Source organism: Telmatherina bonti, assembly GCF_933228915.1.
Source record: "Telmatherina bonti genome assembly, chromosome: 20".
Lineage (NCBI taxonomy): Eukaryota > Metazoa > Chordata > Actinopteri > Atheriniformes > Telmatherinidae > Telmatherina > Telmatherina bonti.
Window position 1 is genome coordinate 21,206,579 of NC_136618.1, and position 26,576 is coordinate 21,233,154.

The window sequence follows — 26,576 nt, forward strand, 5'->3', positions numbered from 1 at the left end:
TATATATATATATATATATGTATATATGTATATATATATATGTATATATGTATATATATATATATATATGTATATATGTATATATATATATGTATATGTATATATGTATATATATATATGTATATGTATATATGTATATATATATATGTATATGTATATATGTATATATATATATATATATATGTATATATGTATATATATATATATATATGTATATATGTATATATATATATGTATATGTATATATGTATATATATATATGTATATGTATATATGTATATATATATATGTATATGTATATATGTATATATATATATGTATATGTATATATGTATATATATATATATATATATGTATATATGTATATATATATATATATATGTATATATGTATATATATATATGTATATGTATATATATATATGTATATATGTATATGTATATATGTATATATATATATGTATATGTATATATGTATATATATATATGTATATGTATATATATATATGTATATGTATATATGTATATATATATATGTATATGTATATGTATATATGTATATGTATATATGTATATATATATATGTATATGTATATATGTATATATATATATGTATATGTATATATATATGTATATGTATATATGTATATATATGTATATATATGTATGTATATATATATATATGTGTGTGTATATATATATATATGTGGACATATATATTTTGTCCATATATATGTGGATAAGGACAAAATCCCTATATAGCAGGACAAAATCCCTATATAGCAGGATTCTTCAACTCTGATGCTTGCCCTGCATGCTTTGATCGTTTTCCTTACTCAACACGCCCAGTATTGTCTATGTGTTTCTATTCTGTCTGACTTTAAACTGTGAAGCACTTTGAATTGCATATTTTATGTTGGAAATGCACTTCATAAATAAAGTTTGATGAATTGAATGATGATTGAGTTCAAACCCAGTGAAACAGATCGTCTCTGCACCCTTTTCTCAGATTCTGCTCAACCCCGTTTATTAATCATTAATTTAGGCCATTTGAATGAGCAGGGAAATATCTAAAACCTGCAATATAGTGGCCCTCAAGGATCAGAGTTGAATAACTCTGTTACATATGGTAGGAATATTTGTATAAAATTGAACTAAGATGCCTAACTTTCAGATTTCAGTGAGGATCTGTTATTTGTGAAAGATGACTTTAGTTGCAAGCAAAAATTGTATAGTATTACTTTATATACGTTAGTTTAACTCTTTAACTCTAAAAACAATAACCTAAAACAGCAACTCTATGATCCTTCTAGGGTTTTAGTCCTGCATGTTTCCAATGTATCAATGAGTCTTTGTGCAGAACTTTTTGTAGGTTGTATGGTTCATTTAATTTAAATAAGTTTTTTTTTCAGTAAAAAAAAACAAAAAAAAAAACATCGAAAACCAGAAGAACTGTGGCCTTCATATTACCAAATTGAGTAGGCCTTAGGGCTGTGACAATATGCTTTCATTTTGATTCGATTCTGATATTTTGGGTGCCGATTTGATTTAAATTGTGATTGTCACGGTTTTTTGTATGTTGATGATTTTTGTAGGGTAAAAACAAACAAAAAAAAAAAGTACAAAACATTTTTGCTAGTCATTTTGCTTTATTTCAATTAGGAAAAAACAGCACAGTAGCCAGACCATCATTCTGCTGCTATAATGGCCAAGAGGACAAATAAAAAGATCAATAAAAACATTAAAATGACACAATTTTTTATTGTGGATTGTTTTTATCTATTTGGGGGAAAATCCATTTTAGAATTGTGAAGCAAAAAATATATCAATAATCAATTTTTTAAATTCAATTTCCCAGCCTGGGGAAAGAAGTTTTTGAGTCTTTAGCAAAAAATGTCCATGCTCCTTGTCTATAAAACGCAGTTATTCTTCTTCTCAGTGGATAATGGGGGTATTTGTTATAAATTAAGTTGAAATTAAATGTTAGAAATTGAAAATTAAATTGGTTTTGCAAAAAGCTTAAGAAATATTACACGACTCAATAGTATGAAGAAGGATAGAAACCTGGCTTTTGGGATAGGAATAGGGCAGGGGTATCAATCTCTGTTCCTCAAGGGCTGCTTTCCTGCAAGTTATACGAGTTTACCTTTTCCAACACACCTAAATCAAATTGTAAACTTCTTTACAAAGACCCATTAATTTCAGTCAGGTGTGTTGGAGCAGGGAAACAACAAAACCGGCTAAATAGCAGCCCTAAAGGACTGGCGTTTTTTTTCTGCAGATTTTGCAGGACCCCTGCAATAGGGTGTTAAACAAAGAGACGTCTTAGTGGTTTTGGAGGAAACCAGTTTTTGTATACATACATGTATTATATGCTGTGTATCTGCTTTTGATTAATATTTTAAACTACGGTGTGGATTAATTAAGCGAGAGGTCATCATTGCACATTGTGATGCATGCCCATGTTGTTAAACGGATGTTTTTTGGAAATGTGTCTCTAAGTAACAGTAGTTGCTGGAGTTGAAATAAACTGGTGTCCCCATTGCTGACTCAAAACTTCAAATATATTTTAATTAAATGTATAGGGTATGTGGACATTACTGTGATATCTAAAAAATTCTCAGTTAATTATGAGAAATTTATGTACAATATTTTTCTTTTACAGGCAAAGAAGTATGCCATGGAACAAAGCATTAAGAGTGTGTTGGTGAAGCAGACCATTGCCCATCAGCAGCAGCAACTCACCAACCTGCAGGTGAGATGTAGAAAGCTTTAGCTAGTTGGCCAGACAAAGTTGTAATTCGGCGTGTCACCCTTGAGTCTTGATTCTTGAAAGAAAATATCTTATGCTGTCCGTGCGTTAGTAAATTTGGCATATCAGCAGTTGTGTTTGGGTTAGTTCTTTTGGAAGTCTTGCTCTGTTTTCTCCCAAATGCTGTGAAAAAGAGCATGTGTAGACGATATGCCTCTGCTTTTTTTCAGATGGAGAAGATCATCCTGAAGGCTTTGGTTATCTTGTTGAATGCTTTGCACTTTAAAAGGGGACTTGCTTATGTACATTGCTGTTTGGTGATTTGTAATGTAGTGACGGGAGGTAAATCCTCAAAATGTATGCTCTTTAGAGGGAGGGTCTGAATACCGTGTTAACTGGTTTCATCAATCTAGCAAAGCAATGACCTTTTTGAAAAAGCAAAGCTAAGGGATATCTAACTTACTTTTCAGCACTTTTTTCATCTTTACTGTCTTTCAGATGGCAGCAGTGACAATGGGCTTTGGAGATCCTCTCTCACCTTTACAATCGGTCAATAGATCATTAAATTTTTTTTCCTGTGCGCATTCCCAGTGGAAAAGGACTGTTACCCTTCTTTTACTGGTTGCGTTGGCAACAACCCCTGCCTTTTTTCATCTAATCTGAGAATGCATATTTTATAAGAAAACATGGCTTTCTGTAGCGAGTGTTCTCGCAACCATGTCTGCGGTCCTTTTAGATGAAAGACTGTTGCACTTATTTACTTTCTTGAGTTGCAATGGAGATTGCTCGCTTAATGTTCTTTAATCCGATAAATGGTTGTAAATGGGATTTTTTGAGGACTTCATTAACGGTTTTCCACATGGAGAAAAGTCACGTCTCTGAAAAATATGCATTTGCTTGTTTTTTTAAAAAGTTATTGGCATGGGACAAAAGAGGGATAGCAATCCCTTTATGGACAAAATGAGAGAACTTCTGTGACAGGGATCTTTTTGGCCATCTCAGAGTCAAGATTTTTTTCTTTTACTTTGAATGAGCAAGTCATCCTCTCACCATGTCGTAGATTAGGAATTTAAAACTTTTGTTGGTTTTAAACTATTAAAAAAACAACAGGCTGACTAAAAGAGTCAGTTAAACAATTTTCAGTGCTTGAACCATCTCTCACCTTAAAGTTGAGAAGAAAGTTTGAATGCTTTCATCAAGACTTTGTATGGATTTCGTTTGAACTCCACGATTACTGTTGTTACCTTACTTGCATCCCTGGATTACAGGTCAGTTACTGAAGCCAAATATTTGTGAGGGCTGTGCATGTCAATCACTTCAGTGTGTTTTCCTCCATATGTCTGTTCAATAGTAACAGATTAGAGGCCATATTGTAATTTCCTCTGGTGACATCAGTGTTTTATAACACGTATAGTTTTTAGTGTTTCTTTCACAGAATTATTTCCATTGATTAAAGTAACCCATTATTACCCCATTTACCTATCCAGACCACCAATCTTGGAATTGGCCTCCCATGAGTTTTTGGGGAAAGCAAGCACAGTAGAAACTGCATATTTATTATTTGTGTGTGTGAGTGTGTGTGAGTATTGACCTTCCTTTTTTCTTTTACTCTCTAATGCTTATTGTATGCTGTTTTCCCCGATTGGCAGGTGGCAGCTCAGCGACAGCGCGCGTTAGCGATCATGTGTCGGGTGTATGTGGGTTCCATATACTACGAGCTTGGCGAAGACACCATCAGACAGGCCTTTGCCCCCTTCGGCCCAATCAAGAGCATTGATATGTCCTGGGATTCAGTTACAATGAAACACAAGGTCAGTATTGTTTAATGCTCGAGTTAACATCATTGTGAAAATGGAGAACATCCAAGTTGTCAATGTTTGCCGATGTGCTGTTATCCTTGCATTTGATTTGACTGTACAGGGATTCGCCTTTGTGGAGTATGATGTGCCAGAGGCTGCTCAGCTAGCTTTGGAGCAGATGAACTCAGTCATGTTGGGGGGAAGAAACATTAAGGTCAGTCAATTGGAGGTGTAATTATTTTTTAAGATATCAGAAAAAGATGGAAAAGGAAAAGTCTGATACATAGAATAGAATTTAAAAAAAAAAATCTCCTCTGTCACCCACCCCTCCCATCTCCCCAGGGTAGGGCGGGTGGCCGTTCATCTCTCAAGCTCAGGTTCTCTACCAGAGTACTGGGAGCTTGAGTGTCCTACACAGTATCTTAGCTGTTTCTAGAACTGCACTTTTCTGGACGGAGATGTCTGATGTTTCACCAGGTATCTGTTGGAGCCAACTTCTCCAGTGTGGGGGACATAGCCCCCAATGCTCCGATCACTATGGGTAATACTGTTGCTTTCACCCTCCAGTTCTTCCTTGAGGCCTTGCTACTTCAGTTTCTCGTGCTCCTTTTTCTTGATATTTCCATCATTGGGGATGGAAACATTGATCACTATGGCTTTCCTCTGCTGCTTATCCATGATCACTATGTCCTTTTGGTTGGCCACCACCATTTTATCTGTCTGGATCTGAACATCCCAGATGGTCTTAGCCCTCTCATTCTCCAGCACCTTGGGGGGAGTTTCCCACTGGGACTTAAGGGTCACCAGTCCATATTCTGCTCAGATGTCCCTGTACACCATGTCGGCTACTTGGTTATGGCGCTCCATGTATTCTTTGCCTGCCAGTATGTTGCACCCTGCTGTGAGGTGCTGGATTGTTTCAGGGGCTCCTTTGCATAGTCTGCACCTGGGATCCTGCCTGATATGGTAGATCTGAGCCTCAATTGCTCTGCAGCACAGGGTCTGCTACTGTGCTGCCATGATTAGTGCCCCTGTGCTGTCCTTCAGTCCAGCCCTCCCCAGCCATTGATAGTTCTTGTTTATATCGGCCACTTTGGTGGAAAGAACTGGAGAAGGCCTGGAGGGTGAAAGCAACAGTATTACCCATAGTGATCGGAGCACTGGGGGCCGTGTCCCCCACACTGGAGAAGTGGCTTCAACAGATACCCGGTGAAACATCAGACATTTCCATCATGAGAATCGCAATCCTAGGAACAGCTAAGATACTGCGTAGGACCCTCAAGCTCCCAGGACTCTGGACCTGAGCTTGAGAGATGAACAGCCACCCACCCTACTCTGGGGAAATGGGAGGGATGGGTGAGGAAGGAGTTTTATTTATATATCTAATTTAGCTATACATTATGTCTTCTATACTTATGAACAAGATGTTGTTTAAGATCAAATTGAATCAACTACTTGTTGATCGTGTGTTTTTTTTTTTTTTTTAAAGATATCCCTAAACTAATTTCTTTCATTTACTTGTCTGTTTCTGTCAATGTACAGGTGTGTGTTGTATGTTTGTCTAGTTTTGTTTGTTTGTATGAGTTGTGTGCATGTCTATGTGTTATGCTGATATGATGTAATCAAGGCTTGTTTAAGTGACGATTTCCAGTGGGATGTCCAGCGGCGCATAGCGTCGCTCTATGACCTCGGAGTGCTGATGATGGACTGCGTCTGGTTGGTGTTACTTGGCCGCCTCATCTGTAGTACAGATCTTAGTCTCACTTAGATGCTCGTCTTCCACAAGGAGCTGAGTTGTTTAGTGAGAAAGAGGAAAGCTGTCAGATCGTTCAAACATAGGACATAATACTTGGTGGAAGTTACATCAGCTGAGTGACTAACATTGTGCAGGAGTTGTCTGTAAAAACAAATGTGGTTAATGAGAACTGATGGTTATCAGTGATATGTCAGTAATTTATGGTAACTTAGCAAAACTTCCTGAAGTTTTAGTCAGTCTGCTTTTTGCTTTTGTAGTTGTGTAGATTGAGTTGCCTCGGAGAAGGGTCAGTATTGCTCATAGTTTAAAGGTATAGTTGTTCATATTCCACATTTATTTCATGGCCTTTTTTTTTCTTTTCTTTTTTTTTTTCTTTTTTTCAAAGTAGTTTTTTTTTTTTTTTTTTTACCTGACAGTCTTTTTTTTTTTAGGGTGCAGAAGAACTTTTTTCAGGTCTTTCAAGATTGTTGTAAGATGCTATGAGAACAATGTTACAATAGGAGACCAGTGGCTTTAAGTGAGGTTAGTGTTGCATATACCTAGGGCTTTGAGGTGCCGCGCTCTCAGCCGCTACTTTGAATCCTTCATTCAGTAGCCCCGCTGATGTGATCTGTGCAATAGGTTGGGCGGCCAAGTAACATCGGTCAGGCGCAACCCATCATTGACCAGCTTGCAGAGGAGGCACGCGCCTATAACCGGATCTACGTAGCATCTGTGCACCCTGACTTGTCGGATGATGACATCAAGAGTGTGTTTGAGGCCTTTGGAAGAATCAAGTCTTGTACGTTAGCCAGAGACCCCACCTCAGGGCGGCATAGAGGCTTTGGTTTCATTGGTAAGCTTAGGGTGTCTCATTCCGTCCTGCTCTTGTTTTGCCAGTGCTCTACTACTATGTATTGTTTTTGTTGCCCTGCAGAGTATGAAAAGCCTCAATCAGCCGTGGATGCTGTGTCCTCTATGAACCTCTTTGATTTGGGTGGTCAGTACCTTCGGGTTGGCAAAGCTGTGACTCCACCCATGCCCTTACTGACCCCCACGACCCCAGGTGGGCTGCCACCTGCTGCAGCTGTGGCTGCAGCGGCAGCCACCGCTAAGATAACGGCCCAGGCAAGTATGAATCCCTTCCAAAGGGATTTAATGGCCTTCCAGGTAAATATAACCCAGATCTAGCTAGAAATGACAAAAGCATAGAATGATAAGCGTAGAATGTTTAGATGTGACTGGGAAAAGGCCATTTTTTTAGTCACTTAAAAGCTGTAGTTCTGCTATCGTTGTTACTTTAGTTATGTTTAATTGAGACAATCTTAGTAATTATGATTATAGGGTGTTTAAACCTCAATCACAGCTCATACATAGTGATTTTACTTTTGTTTTTTAGTTGAGTACACTGCATAGTAACATGTAATTAATGCTCCCATTCACCGATTAAACATATGAGCTAAGAGCATTTTAGCACAAGTAGACATGAAGTTTATTTTTTCTACTCTGATTAGTTATATATTAAGAAGTTAAAGATAGTTATTTTAATGCTGATATGCTGTTTATATGAATACTTACTTAAAAGGGTAAATAGTTGAGTTTACTCTTTGTCATGCTGTGTGATCGTTGACTGTGCTGCCTTGTGTTGTGTTCTGTGTGTTTCCCTTACCTAATGTCTTCGGCCCCCTCTCTTAAGGAGGCTGTAGCTGGCGCATCAGTCTTGGGAGCGTTGGCTGCGCCCCAACTACTTGGTCAGCAAATGGGAATACCTCAGGCTGTTATGGCTGCTCAAGCCCCTGGGGTCATCACAGGTGTGTACAACAACATGGATCAGTGCTCAGTTTTTTTACATGGCAATTTTTGTTTTACTCCGAAGGCTAAACCTGCAGCAGTATATTACCAGCACCACTTTAGAGCTAGTTTTGAAAACAGGCAACATTTTTTTTTCCCAATGAAGTCATAGTTTTCTCTGAGCAAACGCTCACTTCACTAAGGGGGAAATCCTGCAGCACACTCTCCTTCTGCACTGATGATGATGCTGCACCCCCCCGTGACCTGTAATGACCACAGCTGTCTTCCAGGGCTCCAGTCCGTAGCTCTTCTTCAGTGTGTTGTCAGCACCCAGGTAGCGAGGTACATTGAGTACAGTGTTGAGGTCAGTTGTGAAGTAACAATGCCCACTTGCCCTGAACTGGGCAGGTGGTGTAGGTGTGTTGATACTTTGTCTCTATATTCTAATCTTGTTTAATGACAGATATTTTTCTTTTTTTTCTTTTCTTTTTTTTTTAAATCTAATTATTCAGGTAAGTCAGCTTCTAATCCACAATGAAAATCAGGATCAAGCGTAAATTTGCTCCCCAGAGAGAAAGTGTTAAGCTTTATGTATTCCCCTGATTTATAAACTTAAAGCTCCTTCAAGAAAGGATTAAGTGGATTTAAACTTGGAGGGTATTAAATTGTGATGCAATGACACTAGATGGCTTTGTGTTTCACATCTAAATAAATACAAATTTTCAGTCATATTTGCGCTGTTTCTGTAATGATTTCTTCTGCACAGTGGAACTGACTGCATAATTTACCTTCCCTGAAAAGGTGTTACTCCAGTGCGTCCTCCCATACCAGTGATTCCCCAAGTTGGCCTGGTAAACCCAGTGCTTGCATCGCCCCCAGTCCTGTCTAACCAAGCTGGTGGGTCCGGTCAGCAAGAGAAGAAAGAAGAGAAAGAAGAAATGCTTCAAGATGGCACAGGGCAAGAGATGTTGAGTGACCAAGAACACATGAGCATCTCCGGCAGCAGTGCCAGACACATGGTGATGCAGAAGCTACTCAGGAAATCTGAGGTGATTTGACATTGTGTTGTTAAAAACTCTTTATTCCTTTATGTTAAAATAATCTGTTACTGAATTCTTGTCCTGCTCCTTTCCAGTCCACAGTAATGGTGCTTCGAAACATGGTTGGACCAGAGGATATTGACGACGACTTGGAAGGGGAGGTGACAGAGGAGTGTGGGAAGTTTGGTACCGTCAACAGAGTCATCATATACCAGGAGAAACAAGGAGAGGAGGAGGATGCAGATATCATTGTCAAAATCTTTGTAGAGTTTTCCATGGCGTCAGAAATGAACAAAGCTATCCAAGCCCTAAACGACCGCTGGTTTGGGGGTCGCAAAGTTGTTGCAGAAGTGTATGACCAAGACCGTTTTAACAGCAGTGACCTCTCTGCATAGTCTGAAATGGTTCACCAGCACATGTATTCACACTTGTCACTCAGTCATTTCAGCCACAGTCACTGCGGTTAAAGATGCAGCCTCTGAACCTTGTAATTACATTTTAACTTCTTTTTTTCTCCTTTTTAAAAAAAAAAAAAAAAAAAAATTGCCATTGATATTAATGTCAAAAGTTCCATTAGGGGAGACTCATAAAATATTTGTCTGATTTTTTTTTTTTTTTTTTTTTGCTTTGTGATCTGTGAAGACTCCTTTTTTGGTGCAAGTTAAAAAATTTTGTAATCTGATCTTGTAAAACGTTTACCTGTAGTTTTTTTTCCCCCTGCTTCAGCTCCTTTATTTTCTGTTATGAAATTGCTGGGACATGTAAACACTTTTTTCTTTCTATAATTAAAGGTTATTGTTTGTCCACAAAAAGTGTGTTGTGAATTTTAATTATGCTTTTGAATAAAGAGTAACATGACTTGTGTTACTCAGTAACAATGTACTTGGAATAGTTCACTTTAAGTAATTTAACACTTCGTAAATAAGTTTTTGGAAGATGAGCTGTTCCTAAAACACCTGACAGGGTCATAAACTGCAATTGATTTAGCAGAAAGTGGTAAATACTTAAATGTATTTTCTTGATAGATCTACAAAGTTCCAACTGTATTTAGTTGAGTTTTCCAATGAAATATTGCTCATAGACCAGATCAATAATTTGATTTACAATGGAAGAATTCTGGACCTGAAAAAGAACCATATTTATCTAGTCTTTCTCTGTTTAATAAGTTATTTTAGCGTGGTGGGAACGAATGGTGGAGGTAAGATAAAGGCAAATGCATTGTACTTTTAAGTTAGGTAGATTATATTGGGGATATTTAATGTAAGCAAATGTTAACGTTTCGACTGGCTAGTTTAGTAAAGTGATTAAACAGCAGCTTTTACTATTTCTAAGTAATTTCCCTGATGTCTCAAACTTTTGAACGAAATAATTTCGAAGATATAAATATTAGAGAAACATTAATGAATGGCCGCTAGGTGGCGTCATACAGTAACATGTGGCCTCTGCTACAGAGGCGCAAAGCGGCGGTGCTCCAGCTCGAGCCTTGCCCAGCCCCCCACGCACCAAACCGGCCTGCCTTGGTTCAACAGGGAGGTGAGCGCGGCTGTTGCTGAGCGCCTACTCTCCTCACCACTGGCATTTCACCCACCACGGAGCGAAAGAATACTCTGGTTATTTATTTTTTTTAAAACAAACTTTTGAAATGCTTCTATCAAACGAAAAGAGCCGGCATTTTGGATAGATGAAATTATACCAGTGTTAGCTAACGGCAGCTTGGCACAAAGACGTCCAGTCACCTACTAGCCGATTGCGGCTAACCATAACTAGCCTGCTAACAACACAGCCGATGAGGACGGAGAACATCCTCACGCTGCCACACTCGGGCTAATCTCTGCCGACTCCCTGCGTGTAAGGTGTTGTCTGTTCTGTCATAGCTTTTTTATCTATGACCGTATGAGGCGAGCGGTGGTTTTCAGTCACCACTCATGACTCCGATGCTCAAAGCGGCTTTTCTGCATAGCTGGGCTGTCTAGCCTCGGCGAGAGCTTCGGGCTGCTTCAGGGATGGTAGCGGTAGCAAAACATGCTAACGCTGGTCTGTCTGCGTGAAGAAGTGAATGCAAGAAAGTGAGGAAACACTTGAGGCAAGTAGGAGTTTTTGAGTTTTTTAGGTGTTAAGTTTAATCCGGTCTGGATGACGCTGGGACGGAGCTGACAGTTGTTGAACACTTGTGAAGCAAGACTGGGAATATCGCTAACAGATCGAAGGGATTATTTTAGTCTCTAAGTGGATTTTCGGCCTCCTGTTCAGGATCATCGTGGGAACACAGTAAGTGTTTTGACATTGAGCCCACTCCCTCAAGTCACCCTCTCTCCCAGCGACCTTCCCTTGCCTTTCACTCCGATGCGGAGATTTTAGTAACGCCGGCAACCACATCCCCCCCTACGGCGGCCGGACATGCTGAAGTGTATCCCCTTGTGGCGCTGCAACCGCCACGTCGAGGCGGTGGACAAGCGGCATTGCAACTTGCAGACAGTCCCTGATGAAATATTCCGCTACAGCCGCAGCCTGGAGGAACTTCTCCTGGATGCCAATCAACTCAAAGAGCTACCAAAGGTATGCTGAGCATCTCTTCTGTCAAACAGCAGTCACATTTTCATCCCTTTGTAAAAGTGGTGTTGCGTGGAACTCGGGTGAATTCACCTCCACTACTTTACTCTTGCTCACCCTTTGCTTGCTTGTAAAGCAAAGGTTACTTTCCAGGTGATGTAAACGGTATCTCCTGCCCGGATACTTCCTCATCAGATCAGATAGCTCCTTCCTTGCACTGTAAAAAATGTTTCTCTTGCTTGTGGAAAGTACATGTCCTGCAATGCATCAGTTTTGATTGAAGTCAAAGTTGACACATGTTATAACTTGGTAATGTGTGCCTGTTTTTTTTTTCTTTTTATTTGTGAGAAAAGGGATGCTTTTCTCATTCAGAGGGCAAATGAAGTGCATGTTTATGTGTAATAACTCAGACTGAAACAGCTGGCACACATGTTGCCTGTGGAAGTGGCAACAGTGGTCAGTCAGATTGGATGCAGTGTAGAAAGGCATGTGTGGAATGATGTGCAAAGCCGTCCCCACCCACACTTCTACTATTTGAAATATGACAAAAGTTTGCGTTGCATAGCCAAGTTTATTTTAAGGGAAGGAGGGCGCTTGGTCCATTTCCTCTGTAGCTTGTCAGACCTTTGGAACAAAGCGCAGGTTTTATTTAGTTCAAGACATTGTTTATCTCTAGGACAATACATGGGCTGCGATTGTGATCTGACGGGGAGTTCGAATGAAAAGACAGGCCAGGTGTAGACACTGTCAGTCTCTTATGTTTAATGGGGAAGGGGACAAGTGGCACATTTGCTAATGGCGATTGTTAACACTTTTGGGTCAGCAGAGGCTAAAGTTTTGGCTCAGGACTGCCTTCTGGGAAACATTAACAATGGGGTTTCTTTGTATTTTAGATACACAGTTATTACTAAAATCACTGAATATTTCTGTGACGGGTCAAATGAAATTTCTCTTCATAGAAAAACGACCTCACCTCAGCACAAAAACAACTTGTGTTGTCTAGAATCGTCTATAACAGTGTTGCCTTTTTGAGTAATCTGTTTGGTTTTTTTCCCTTTACTTTTGCTTTGCTTTTTGTTTGACAGATCATGACTTGCCTACTGGCTTTTTTCACATATTACCAGTGCACTTTTCAAAATGCACAATTAGTTACTCTTGCTTTTTTATTCCCATGTTTGTGTCTTCAACAAAAAGTGAGCCCTCTTTAACAGATCAGATCTTCTCATACCTGTTGAACCTCTTCAGTGTACTGGGTCCCTGACCTCTGAAATACTGACATACTGACAGATACACTAAATACGCCACTACAGACAGCTAACCGACAACAGTCTCTGTGCAGCACTGGTCTCAACCAGGAGACATAAATGCGTGGTGACAGAATGTCTCGTGTGGTCACTGTTACCGCGTAGCATGCAGACACAAAGCGTATGGGCCCTTTCTGGTCCTCGGAGTCAGCAGGGGCCTTAGTGAGGAAGCAGTGTGAGAGGTCAGGCCCATGCAGAGTTTGGCACAAGAGCGCTGACTGTACGGTGAATGGCATTATCATTATGAGCTCACAACTAAGCGCCTGAATGCCCCTTCCTTGTCACTACATATTCTACTCAAAGATGAGTCTGTGGACCTACTTGTCAGTCTCGGGCGATATGTTATATCCATTTGTTTTTGCTCCTCTGTTCCTCCCATGTTTCTGTGAACAAACCAGTTTTATATGACAAACAGCGTGGACAATTAGCCATGCTCATTGGCTTCCCCTCGATGTCCAACATGTGCCATGGACAGAAAATAATCGGCTCAGAGGTGACACCTTCAAACAGTCACTGCCCTGGGACGCACTCTCCAGCAAGCTGACCAGTCCAGTGGGACTGGTTTTAGTTAGGCCAACAATAGTGTTTTAACATGTTTATACAATGCACAGCATTGTCAGTGTAGTCATGAAATTCTTTTTCTATGTAAATAACAGACAAAAGAATCGTGAAGTGTAGCAGCAGTCAGTGTGGTGCTGTGGGTGGAGGGGTCTAGATCGTGCTGGTGAGGGTTTAACGTAGCGAACAGATGGCGATTTAGATGTCCTGGTCGTTTCTTAAGTTTGCTGTGACTCACCCCCTTTGCACTGCGCAGCAACCTCAGATTATGCTCTCCACAGTAATGATGCCTTCATTTGCCACATCAGGAACTTTTTAAGTATATGAAACAAGAGAATTAAAATAAGTTTGTCTGATGTAAGACACAACCTTATCCAGGCGGTGATTACACTAGATGGAATAGTAACCACATCAAGTATGACTTATCTGCATGTTGTGGATTTAGAGGACCTTTTAAGTCGGCAGCTGGTCAGGAATTCCCCACATGTCCATGCATCCTTAACTGCTAATGCTGCCTCATTGCCCCGTCTTCTCATTACACAAAATCTAATCTCTGACAGGCCTTCATAGCTATGTTGCTTTGCTGTTGTGAATATTCAGAAATAGTGTAACATACATGTACTCTAGTAATTAAAGGTTCTTTAAAAAAAAAAAAACAATGTCGCTTATTACTGAAGGTTAAGGGGTCATGATGTGAAAAGAGTTAATTCTTTTCCGTGCAGCATCAGCATATTCTCTGTTACAAAACTGTAGCAGACCCTTCTTGGTTGTTGGAAATTGTTTAAAGTAGTGTGCTCAAAGTTGGTCCTCGAAGAGTGCTGTCTTGCTGGTTTTCAGTGTATCCTTGCTCCAACACACCTGACTTGAATTACATTGATCCGACCCACAAAGTTCTGCACACTGACTCATTAATTTAAAAGGAACTGCTTTGACAATTAAAAACACTAAAGTAGAAACAGAAAGCAGTGATAATGTTTTCTTTTTTTCTTTTTTTTTTTTTTAACTTTTTTTTTCTTCATAATTTATCACACTTTGCATTCTTGGATGGAAAGTTTTAAGTAATTTTGGAGCATTTATTCTTCTTATAGCTACACTCAAAGGTTTGAGTTGTCAGTGGGGATATCTTTCTGCTGCTTTCTACCAACTAGCCCTGCCTCACAGATTATGTAGAGGAAGAGGGAATTATCTTTTTTAGCCTTTTTCAAGTCCCATGACAGGTTACAAAGAGCTCCATTCAACAGTCGGAGCCCTCCACCCTCCCCATTCCCAATATCCAGTGTCATTTCGTGGTTCCTGTCCACTCTGCTGCAGCTTTACACCAGCTCAAACTTGACTTTTTTTTCCTTCTTCTTTTTTTTTTAAGACATCTTGTAGTTAAATTACATGTGTTGAAAAAGAAAAGAGGGAGGTTTTGGAGGAACCAGGTGGACCGCAGGTGCAGTAGCCAGCAGGCAAAACCCCAGCTCTAAAACATGCGCTCTGCCCAGCAGCTCTGCCCCTTCTTGTTCTAACTCTGTCATTGTTGAGCTGATGGGTGTGTCCACATGTGTCTTTGAAAAACAGGTTTTATACATGCTTGTCCAGTATTATTCTAGTGTTCAGTGGTATTCTGGGAACTTCCAGTTGACTAAATAACAATAAGACAGTTGTTTCATCCACTTCTTGGCACATGTACTTGTTTGTTTTTACTAAAAACACAGTTTTATAGTTGGTGAAGAGATGTGAAATGGCTTATCTTAATTAATTAGATCATAAATTCAGATAATGCTTGTTTTTAATTGTAAAGAAATGGTGTATGTATAATAAATAGGAGGATGACTGCATTTTTATTTTTTTCTCAGTTGATACCACTGCCTTTTCATGTGTGTGCTAACAGATCTTTCACTACAGGGCAGATTAAGGCTTCACCCGGCCATAAAAATGCCCTTCAGCACCACACTTCTGGCCCTTGCGTACATGTCACTGCTCCTCAATGTACACTTTTCCTCTGGGATCTACTTTTGTGCTTCTATTTTGAAAATATAAATGTACTGATAACAATCTGAGTGCTTTTCTCTTCATTCAGTCCCATGTGTGGTTTCAGCCTTGGGTCAAATGCTACCCAAATTGGTCCCTTGCACTTATCTTTAGCTTGTTCTGTTGTTCTACTATTGTTTGCTCACATGTATTCAAGTGTATTATTTTGGCTTTGTTATGAACTTATGGAAAAACAACAAAGTTGTCAGATTTATGGATCAGTGTTGCTGCATCCACCAGCTGTACAAAAAAATCTCAAATGCACCACAACTTCGATTTGTGGAGTTTAGGATACTCAACAAAGTACATTAAATTATATATTCTATGAAATGTACACAGCACTGTGTCGTGATATTGCTGATTTCTATAGCTCTCCCCCCCCATCGACATGCCAGCTGGGTTAATACCAAAGATAAATTGCACCTGTCACAGACCTCTCTTCTTTAAAATCACATCATTCCTCTGGCTCCTGTACCCTCTCTGCTTTAGCAATGTGTTTGTAAAACTAGATGAACCAGTATTCAAAGTGTAAATGAATCTTAAATTAAACTTTTAGTGTCAGTATTCAGTGTTAAGTGCCACGTTAGCCCTGTTAGTAGTAATTTAGCACTATTTATTGGTAATATACATAATCCTGCCCTCTTATCATGAGAAAACAGAAGTAAACTTTTGCAACTTGAAATGAAAAAGGAAGGAGATTCAGAGCAATGAGTCTATGAAGAAACTGTAGTGTGAGAGGTCTGTTTCTTTTTTATAGAAGAGCACATTCAGCAGGTCTCTTTGTCTGAGCTTAAGACCAGCTGGTCTCGCATCCGGCCGCCCCCCCCCTCCTACCACCAATGTGATGGGACAGAGGAGAAATAATAGGTGCATGTGTGAGTGCAGGGGAATATGTAATGGTGATAGTGGGTAAGGAGGGGGTTGTATTTTATTCCAGAGATGGATTAACAGGTGTAGGGGAAGCCTGTGGAAGGGCTCTGTGAATTGAGCTGAGCTCCACTGATCCTCAGTCTTCTGGGACTCAGATGTTCTGGTCATCCATCTATCTGAGAACACTGGGTGACATGCAGTGTCAAGAGGGAATGCAGGAGTCAGAGACCTAATGGCAATATCCGCTAAAGTCTTCTGCACAGTGAACATGAGTATCTCCATCTGTCACCTATCAGGTTATCTATCTATCTTAATCTGATGAGTACTTGCACATGTACAGTGCTGCTGCTGTAAGGCATGCACTGTAATTATTATCTACTGGTTCATGCACAGATCTTGAATAGATTTTGCTCCCAGAATTCAGTCCCACCTTGGTGGATCTCTTCATAATGAATCAGCAGTTTTGGTCTTTAATTCTTCTCAGTTTTCACAACAAAATACCATCATCCAAATAGTCCAGCTGCTAAAAGGAAAGAAAGTTGTTGCTTTTTTTCTGTTTCATTGTAAATTAATATGTGCATAATGGACGGTTTAGGTCTCACACTAAAGACATATCAGCTGAGTTCAGAAAGAACTGATTGCAAGGCCGTTTAAGCTAAAAGGGTGGGGAGAGTATTTTACAACTTTTCTCACATTATTATAATGTATTGGGCCCCGCTGTGTGTGTACAGTGGTTTGGACTGGTCTCTGTGCAGTTGTCTCACCACTCTCTTGTGCACTCTGGCCTGAGTCTCAAACCTCAAAGGTAAACAGAGGCAAAGCTGCAGTGAATAATTGATAGCTATGGTGGCAGTGGCAGCTGTTTGCAGTAGGGGAGAGTTTGTGGCTGCTGGAGCATTGTGATAGGGGGCCGATCTGTCTGCTACAGGCATTAAGTACACATGACAAGCTGTGCAAGGTGACACCTTTTTTTCCTGCTCCCCCCCCCCCCCCCCCCCACTGTTTTAATATGTTTATTTCATCATCTTAAGAGCCAGCTCAGAGCGCAGGCCTCGTTGTACTTTTTTAAGATTAAATGTAAAACAACAGAAAGCCTTATTGCCATTGTAAGACTTTAGTTTATTTAGGTTATATTGATCAGTTCATAACCTGCTGTGGCCAGCAAAAGCCTGCAAAATGTTAAAATCTTCAATTGTCAGAGGATTTACATAGAACTGCGTGTCAGAAAAGACCCCAAAAACACTGAACCATACGCAGTCGGATCATTTCTTGCTACATGGTTAGTTAATTTTTAATCTTGCGGAGCAATTTGACATCTTTGCCAGATACTTATTTAGCATATTTTCAACAGAATTAGTTTAGACTACATATTCAGAGATGTTGCTGACAGTGTTGAATATGAGAAGGTTGGAGTGACTAAATTCAGCCATGACATTTGTTTGGGATGGGACGCTGTTTCTGGACCTTTTCATCACACAAGACCTCAGCATCTCCACTCTCGGTCACATAAACGGCCCTTTGAGGCTCATCTGTCAGAGTACAGATCTCCCTGTGGAGGAATAGGTCATCCAGGATGGCTTTAAAACCAAACACAAACAAATGCTGCCCTTTATCTCCTGGTCACACACAATCGTTGAAGGCCTTTATCACTCTGAAACCTGATAGCCTTCACATGCCCAGCTCTTACTTTTTATAGCAGGGATTCTTTCTTTTTTTTCTTTCTCTCTTTTGGCTGTGATGGATCACTTTCTGTCGCCTTCAGTTGTCTTATCACAGTTCAGCTGGGATTTTACAGTTGGAAAATACCTGATAGATACAGGTAAAGAAGCATTCCCCTCCTCTCATGGGCTGCTTGTAGTGGCAGAAGCACTGGGAACTGGAGTTTAACCACTAGTTGCCCACTTCATCCACTCAACATCAGAGCGGTTCTGCTTTTATATTGCGTTGTGAAACAGGTGGCCAGTGCAGACGGGGCTTTCTGTCTGGGCTAGTCCCAGTGGAGGAGCGGTCTCGGGAGGTTGTTTTGTCTTTTTATTGGGCTAACCCATGCATTCAGTCACTGCCTAAGTTCAGGGCAGTTTAATTTGTTGACGCCTATGTTTTTCTTGTTGATTCCTTTCTGTGGAGAGTATATCTGAAAGCAGGAAGTGGGAATAATCAAGTGAGGCATGGAATGCCCTGTTTTTGTGAGGCCATCTCCATTCTGGGCCTTGTTTTGTGAAGCATTTGTGAAACATTAGATAGTTCTCGATAATGGGATATTTGCACTTAGATTTTATTGTATAGTCCGGAGCACCTCCCAGTTCTGCCGTTGTGTTTGTTTTGGTCTCAGCCCCTCCCACCCTGTTTCTCCCCCGCATACATACTCAGATGTTGTCGGTGTCAAGCTGTATTACTTTGTATTACTGCTGTGACGGCTGCATCTCACGCTGTTAGTTTGAAGCTGGGAAACATTTTTCCTCTAATCACAAATTTGATTCATAACTGTTTCTACACTACTGTGTGGTACATTTTAAAATTGCCAGAATGCTTGTTTTTATAGAAATATGTTATAAATTTGATAATGACACATGTGGTCTAAAAGTGCGCAAATGACACGATGCCGGCTAACTTATGCCTGTGGTTGTGTTGAAATAAAGCTCCTTCTTTGTGCCTTTTTATTTGTTCTCTGTACATCCATTTTTTTGGGTGTAAGCGGAAGCAGGGTATGTAATTTAATAAATGCACATAACATTTTTACTGCTCACTCATGAAATACAGTTTCGTACAATATGCAGTAAAAAGGCTGAACTGTGGTGCTCCATGTTTAGAATTAGCGTTGTCATTGACTCAGTAATCATTTACGGCTTATCTAAATTGTTGTGTTGTCTACTTCTCTTCCTTATTGATATAAATATTGACTTGGTCTGCCATACTATCTCATAGTATCACTGAATAGTATTGAAGCATGTTTCTCTGTATAAGCAATGGAACAGCCATGGTGCTTAAATATCTGTTTCAGTCTCTAATAATTTATATATTTAACTTGATTGATTTGCAGATTTAAAAGGTAAACTATTTTCTGCTCTGTCAACTAAAACTAAATAAAACAAACTTATGTTAAAGTAGTAATTTCTAAAGATTATACTCATTCATTTCTGTTTACGGAAATGAAGGTTTTATATATATCAGCTGTTTTAATAATAGTTTTTGTTCAGGGCCCACCTGCATGGAAATAGTCTGAAGTTCTTTCTAGGGGCCGTCTTGGTCACAGTCACGGTTGGTTAATTGGATTTTGAACAAACAGAAAATGACACAGGCTGAATGTGTGGGTTGTGCCACATGACCAGTTTCAGCCGTCTTAATAGAGAGGTGCTGATGAGCGAATGTTTGCGTGTATGACAAGGAGGTCAATGGAAAACACAGCGGGATTCATTTGAAACAACAAAGAAGTATGCACGCATGCATGTCTCCTGCTCAAACCAGCAATGAGTAACAAATGAAGCAGCAACAGGTCTGCAGAAAAGAAGATGGGAGCAGTTTGTGTCCACCATGGGTGCATGCGTGCACTGGCCGTTGGCCCCCTAAGGTTATATCTTTTCATCTCCAAGAAAATGTCCTGGTTTTTCTTCTCATTTTTTTTTAAAATGAGTTTTGGACTCAAAACATTCTTCCCTTAAAAAGACATAAAGTGCGTCAATCTGTCAACAACAGATTGGACTTATCTCGACTGACTTGGCAAGTGTTGAAGGAGAGGTTATTGTTTACTGTAAACCGTGTAGTTATTTAAACTTGAGGATTTCCAGACTTTAGCGTTGCAACTCTTTGTCTGGATTTTCATTACTTTTCTCCTCTAAAAAGACAGTTAATCTCATATTTCTCTCGTCATTGTATGAGTTTAGTCAAACTACAGCAGTCCCAGCCTCTTGCAGCATTTCAAAAACAAATTTTTTCATACTTTGTAGCATCTACTTACCCTTAGTTCTATGTTCTCAGTTAATAACTTACATAAATTTCTTCTTTCTAGTAGTTTTCATTCATTTAAAAACTTCTAGTAAAAGGAGGGACTTGTTTGCATAATTAGTAGGGCTATGACCATAGGCCTTTGTCCCGATTCGATTCCGATTTTTTTGGGTGCCGATTAAAATTAAATTGCGATCCTCCCAATTCTTCGATATTGCTGATATTTGTAGATTAAAAACAAAAAATGTATAAAAAATGTTTTGCTCATCATTTTTCTTGCATTAAATTAGAAAAAAAACAACGCAGTAGCCAGACCATCATTCTGCTGCTATAATGCCCAAGAATATAAGTAAAAGGATCATTAAAAAAACAATAAAAATGAAAAAAAATTTATATTGGATTAATTTTATTTGAAAGAAAAAAAAAAATCAAAACTGTGAAGCCAAAAAAAAAAAAAAAATCCCGATTTTCGACTTATCGATTAGATTTTCTCCACTCCTAATAATTAGCTCATCATAGCTGTCTTTGTACAGCAGCATGTGATATCCAAGGCAATGCAGGCATGTCTGGAATCCCCAGGAGTTTGCCGTGCCCTCTGGAAGCTGAACTCACTCCTCACACACACACACACACACACACACACACACACACACACACACACACACTTGAACTTGTTTCACATTCCTGTTGGAAAAGCCCACACATAGACGTTTTGTGCTGAAGCTCCACAGATATGCACAACCTACCCCAGATGAATTCTCCAGTTAATCAATCTTTATTTCAGTCTTGTTAACTGTGCAGCTCTTCTCTCAATCGCAGCGTTTTAATTATGCTAACCTCTATTCTTCTGAGGCTTTAAATACAAATGGGAACACTGTGAGGCAGGTCAACTGAAAGAATCATCTGAAATGTTTTATTTCAGCTCATTTAGACGATGAAGGCAACACCAGGTTGAATTTAGGAACGAGACTGAACGTTTTTCCAGCTTGGAGCGGAACCAGTAATTCAGCTCAGCTGATATAAGGCACATGCATTGATTGTGTTTATATGTTGGCAGGGAAGCAGCAACGAAGTGCTGCACAGTAAAGCCAAATATTTCCTTGAGTTATTAGAGAAACTGTACTGCTGCCTGTACGCAGTTTATCCATAAACACAAATATTTGTAGTAATGAATTGAAAACTCATAAATCAGCAACCTTGGTATTTTTTTCGTGATGTTTTTTTTTTTTATTCTGTACCATCCGACCAAGCATCAGCTTGCCAATACTACAACAGATTAAATGTTCAAATTTGTAACTCAAGTGTAATAACTTTTAATTTCCTGTTTGCTACAAATAACAACTCATAGATTAACTGTATTACATTCACCAAAACATGATATTTATTATATCTAATTGTATTTCTGCTTGCAAAGACCTTCCAACTACAGATAGGGGACAGAGAATATGTGTCTGTTTCCAATATAAAGTTCTTGAACTTTTTGCTCCAGGCTCTAATGTTATGAACTCTTATAAAGAAGTGAAAAAGCACATTGGTATGAAGGAAATTCTGTGGAACTGGTTGTAAAATCTCTCTGTTTACTACAATCCACGTAATAGTGTTAAGGTTGTCAAAGCAAATTGTCTTGTTTTTATTTTTTAAATTGAAGGATGAAGTAAAACAATAAACATATATTTTACTAACTTTCAAAGCACAATTTATTCATTTTTAGACATAAACTGACCAGATAAAACAAGTTTTGTCAGGTGTCTTAGCAGATTTATAAATCGTTACTGGTCTTGCTAACTTGGTCATAGAGATGGCAAAACCTCTCAAGGTTACTGTCATTTCAGTGTCAAAGATTCTTGAGCGGTATAGCTTCTATAAGTACCCAAATACTCATTTTATTGGCCAAGCACACAGTACTTGATTACATGATCACAGCCACAGTGCACAATAAATGTAAATAATGCATAATTAGGCAAATAGTTTTATCAGATACAACTTCTTGGTACTGGGCAAGTAAAATCAGTGTATTTAGCCCATTGGGTGACTATTTGACATTTGCAATGATGCAAATGTTCTCAGATTTTGTGCAGAAAAGCTTGAATAAATTTTGACAGACCTTTAAGTTGTCAGTTCACATATCTCAGAGATTTTCTGCTGCATTTCATATTCAGCAGATCAAAAATAAGCTTGTAAAATTGTGGAAGAAAAACAATAGATTGTTTAACCACCCAGCCTAGTTGTTAACCCAACGGAGCCTAGTTAAAGGTTAATCTGAGACATTTCAGGTAGGGTCAAGTACAACCAGTCCCAATGGAGCATCATTAGACCGCGTTCCCTGCAGTGGAAACAGACGTTGTGGAACGGAGTTCTTCAGACAAAAGTTCCTGCTGAGGCTGCATGTCTTGTTTGTGTTGGGTAATCAGGAAATAGACGTGTGTGTGTGTGTGTGTGTGTGTGTGTGTGTGTGTGTGTGTGTGTGTGTGTGTGTGTGTGTGTGTGTGTGTGTGTGTGTGTGTGTGTGTGTGTGTGTGTGTGTGACATTGGCCGTAGCTCAGCGGTCTAATAGGGTCTTCTGAGACATTTCAGGTAGGGTCAAGTACAAGGACATATTCATCCATGTACCAATTTTGGTTTTCTTGGTTGTCACCTCATACTTCATTAGACAAACAGGCACACTGGTAAATATACAAACTGTGCTAACTGGATCATCAGGTTCCCATGTCATATATTTTTAGGTTTGCTGTTACAAACCATGTTCATAATGTTGGGCTTACAGAGAAGTGTGTTTCAGGCAGCCAGTGGGGATCAGCATGTGCTTGCTTGTGTGCGAGTGTTTTGGTTGATCCCGGTGCTGATCCTCCCAGGATTCGTATGGGAGGGAAGTGCAGGCAACTCTGTAATTACTCTGTCTCAGTGTCATATGAATGTGTTTTGCTGTGATCCTAAGTAGGGGTGTTATTGTCTTGCATCTTATGTTGAAGATAAGCCTGTGCTCTCTCTGACCCAATGTTGAAGTAGATCAAGTGAGGCTTCTTTTTTTTTTTTTTGCCAGTTGAGCGTCAGCAGGGAGGTTTTTGCTTCCTTCTCCCGCTGACTTTGTCACTGAACTAACACAGGTCTCCAAGGTGATGGATCTCCCCGGGGCCGGTGCTTTTCCTCATGCGTAGGCTTGTTTACCCTGCGCTTTCAGAGAGAGACTCCCGGTGGGCTTGGTCTTCCCTGTCCCTGCAGACCCTCTGTAGATGTGTGCAGAGTCCACTTCTCTTCCAAATCTACTTGCAGCAGAGCAGCCTTGGCCTCAGCCTGAGCCAAAGCTGTCAGACAGAAGCAAGCAGTGTACCTTGTGTCAGAGCTACAGTCTGTCCTTGAGCTTTGAAAAAAGCTACAGCAGCAAAGCAGAGCGATTTAATAACAACCTAAAGTAGAGCAGTTATTTTTCCACTGGGGGTGGATGCAGAACCAAGTGAACTACATAAGGTGACTTTGTGCTGCACTTGTTAACAACTTTCTGAACTTTTTATTTTTCATTTTCATGTTTTTCTGAGGATCTTACAAAGTAATACAAATAGACATGCTTAGAATAATCTATGATCTTATGGATCAATACAGGCTGCTCTTAGCTATGTTTAAATTGGACATATAACATTCACTTTGACCTTTTTTTATTACCTTCTATGAGTATTCAAGCATTAAAACAGCAGGACCCATTTTTTTGGTTCAGCAGGTGTTTGCATATTTACTAGATTATAGCTCATGCTGCCTGACAGATGCTTTACTTGTCTTCTACCTCAATAACCAGGTTATGCTTTTATGCTTTGTCCAGCTCCAGAAATAAAAACAAAGTGCTAACTTATGATTTGGGATTTTAGGACGTTGACACCTTTTAACTGCATGGTTTATGATGCACATCAGTGCTTGTTGCCAGACTGTCAACAGAGGCCGTCTGATAACAGATTGTTATTTAGCATTTCAGAACACAGCAGCGTTAAAGAAATTAATTTATAAAAGCAACAATGTCGTACTTGCCCTATACACTATCAGTGTGTATGTGCTGATAACAACATTTGTAAAGTCTGTAAAGCGGGTCAGTTTTGAGGAGTCTGGTAACTGTTTTGAAGGATAAATTTGACATAAAAGAGAAACTTGAATGAGTGCCACAGCAAGATGGAGAACGGCCAGGTGGTTACTGGAAAACGATAGACACTTGAGCCACATGATACTGAGAGCGAGGCCACAACCTGGACACATACAATGAGGCAATTGTACTAAAGCTGCTCTTGAACTCACAACACTCCCTGGCACATCTTAATGGTAAAATACTTCAAATTGCCCCTCTGGTAAATGATGCAGCCATTGGGGGGTTTCCTCACCTTTTCTCCAGCTGCTTGTTAGTTGGCATTAATAGTAGTAGTTACTGATTTGTAAGGGGCTTGACTGCCTCTGAATTGTGAAATGTCTGAGTATTTATATGCATACCTCCTACTGAGCCTCTTCCAGTGCCTGTGCTCCGTTTATCCTGGATCAAGCAGCTACCGAGCCAAAGTGTTTCTCATTCTGTTTGCTAATGGTTTATTTGTGGTATGTGTTGGCAGTATACAAACTAGCCAGCAAATTACTTGTATATACAGCACCCAGGCCATGCATAGCTAGAGGCCATAGTTGCCATGGTGGTCTTCTACAGCATTGCTCTACTATTAAACAGGCTAAGCGCTGGCAGGCGGGCAGGCATGCAGGCAGGCTACACATACCGGATCCAGCCCATCCAGGAAAGAGCTCTGTGGACTATAAACAATAGAGCTTCTGGTTTTGTGTCATGTTTGTGGGAACACAAAAAGAGAATGAGAGCATGTGATGAAGTCAGGAACAGGGGTGGAGGTGAGGCGCCTCCTCTACAGTTTCTTATCATCTTGTGTGTTCATTCATTCCTGCTACGTGACAGCATTGCTGGGGAATCTCCGGCCATTACGTCAACTAAGCAGTAAAGACGGAGAGGCAGGAGTGTGCACTTTACTACCCATTAATATGCCAGCAAACAAGTGTTACCAATAAAAGCCAGGCCATCCTTTTATTTTCACTTTGTGGTCTTAATTGCTCAGTGGATGAGTCAACATTTACAGACTGGATTGGTCCAGATTGTGCCATGCACTTTCCACAGAAGCTTAATCCTACAAGACTGCTTGCTCGGTTTTCTTGCATTGAGCACTTTATTCTTTTAGCCGTTGTGCTTTTTCTGGCTTGTAGAAGTTTAGTGTTAAGTGGATTTTTTATAATGTATGCAAGCAAGTATTTTAGCTCTGGAAAGGCTAGTTTAAAGCTTTCAGTCTGGGTCTGGATTTGCATTTAATTTGGATTGCAAATCTGCACAGATTCCATTCTAATCCCTGTTCTCGCTCTTTCTCTTTGCGTGTCATAACCAAGATATGATTGTTGTGTCCCAGACTTTACAGATTTTTCTATTACAGACTTTTTTTTGGAACCAAAACATAGATTAGCCCACCAATTTGGCAACACAGGTGGGAATATTTGTTTATTTTTAAAATGCCAACAGGGAAATGTTTCACAAAAACAGGCACTTACCATTCTGATTTACAGGAAATAAATAAGATAACTTGTTTCCTCATCGAGATGAGATGGGACTTTTAGGGAGAAAAGCGCATTTTCAAAATCCTGATAATGTACACTTCCATACATGCCCACCTGCTCCTTCTCAAACTTAAAAGCAGGAGCTGATGTCTATTTATTTTACAGCATGAATCGAGAAGCAGATACAGCTGTCCAACAGGAATCTAAAAGAAGAACATTCCTGGCCGGCTGAATGCATGCAGATCTGCAGAAACATAATAGTGTTGTGTCAACTCCAAAAAGTCAACAGCATTCTCAGGAGCCCTCCCCCAATCTGTTATATTTTCTAACCATATTGTCTTTTAGAAAGCTTTTTACTTCATGACAGAACAGAGTTGCAGTGAGCCATTTGAAGACTTTATAGTTGGATACGTTATCATTGTTTCAGTCGAGGGTTCCTCTTTGGTCTGACCAGTTCTTGTTTTTTTAAACGACAGTCTTTCAGACTTGCACCCTGTTTATACAGACTAGGAGGCTGTGACACAGCTTACATAAATACACATGTACACTTATATATGCACATACATAAACTGCACGCAAGCACTGCCTTGGCCCATGCCCCTTCCTTTTCGACGGTCCGCCCTGTTCTCACTGACTTTGACCTGACTCA

The 26,576-nt window shown here is 39.6% G+C and overlaps 2 protein-coding genes across 16 annotated transcripts in view; both read left to right on the forward strand.

The window, feature by feature from the left end:
* The window catches only part of LOC306770832 (poly(U)-binding-splicing factor PUF60-like), an 11,300-nt gene extending 1,383 nt beyond the window's left edge, over positions 1-9,917 (forward strand). Inside the window, exons 3-11 of one of the 3 annotated variants that reach the window (XM_079259832.1) lie at positions 2,665-2,754; positions 3,250-3,300; positions 4,401-4,562; positions 4,672-4,764; positions 6,928-7,141; positions 7,223-7,455; positions 7,982-8,096; positions 8,878-9,125; positions 9,212-9,917. In XM_079259832.1, the coding sequence (XP_079115958.1) occupies positions 2,665-2,754; positions 3,250-3,300; positions 4,401-4,562; positions 4,672-4,764; positions 6,928-7,141; positions 7,223-7,455; positions 7,982-8,096; positions 8,878-9,125; positions 9,212-9,511 (1,506 nt within the window). In that variant the 3' untranslated portion in view covers positions 9,512-9,917. The remainder of the gene's footprint in view (positions 1-2,664; positions 2,755-3,249; positions 3,301-4,400; positions 4,563-4,671; positions 4,765-6,927; positions 7,142-7,222; positions 7,456-7,981; positions 8,097-8,877; positions 9,126-9,211) is intronic. The other 2 variants (XM_079259833.1, XM_079259834.1) reach the window with 2 other exon arrangements.
* An 848-nt stretch (positions 9,918-10,765) lies between these two features.
* scrib (scribble planar cell polarity protein) overlaps positions 10,766-26,576 on the forward strand; it is a 60,312-nt gene continuing 44,501 nt past the window's right edge. For 6 of the 13 annotated variants that reach the window (XM_079259646.1, XM_079259658.1, XM_079259647.1 and 3 more), the window contains exon 1: positions 10,770-11,672. In XM_079259646.1, the coding sequence (XP_079115772.1) occupies positions 11,514-11,672 (159 nt within the window). In that variant the 5' untranslated portion in view covers positions 10,770-11,513. Of the gene's footprint in view, positions 11,673-26,576 lie in introns of all 13 variants that reach the window. The other 7 variants (XM_079259655.1, XM_079259648.1, XM_079259650.1 and 4 more) reach the window with 4 other exon arrangements.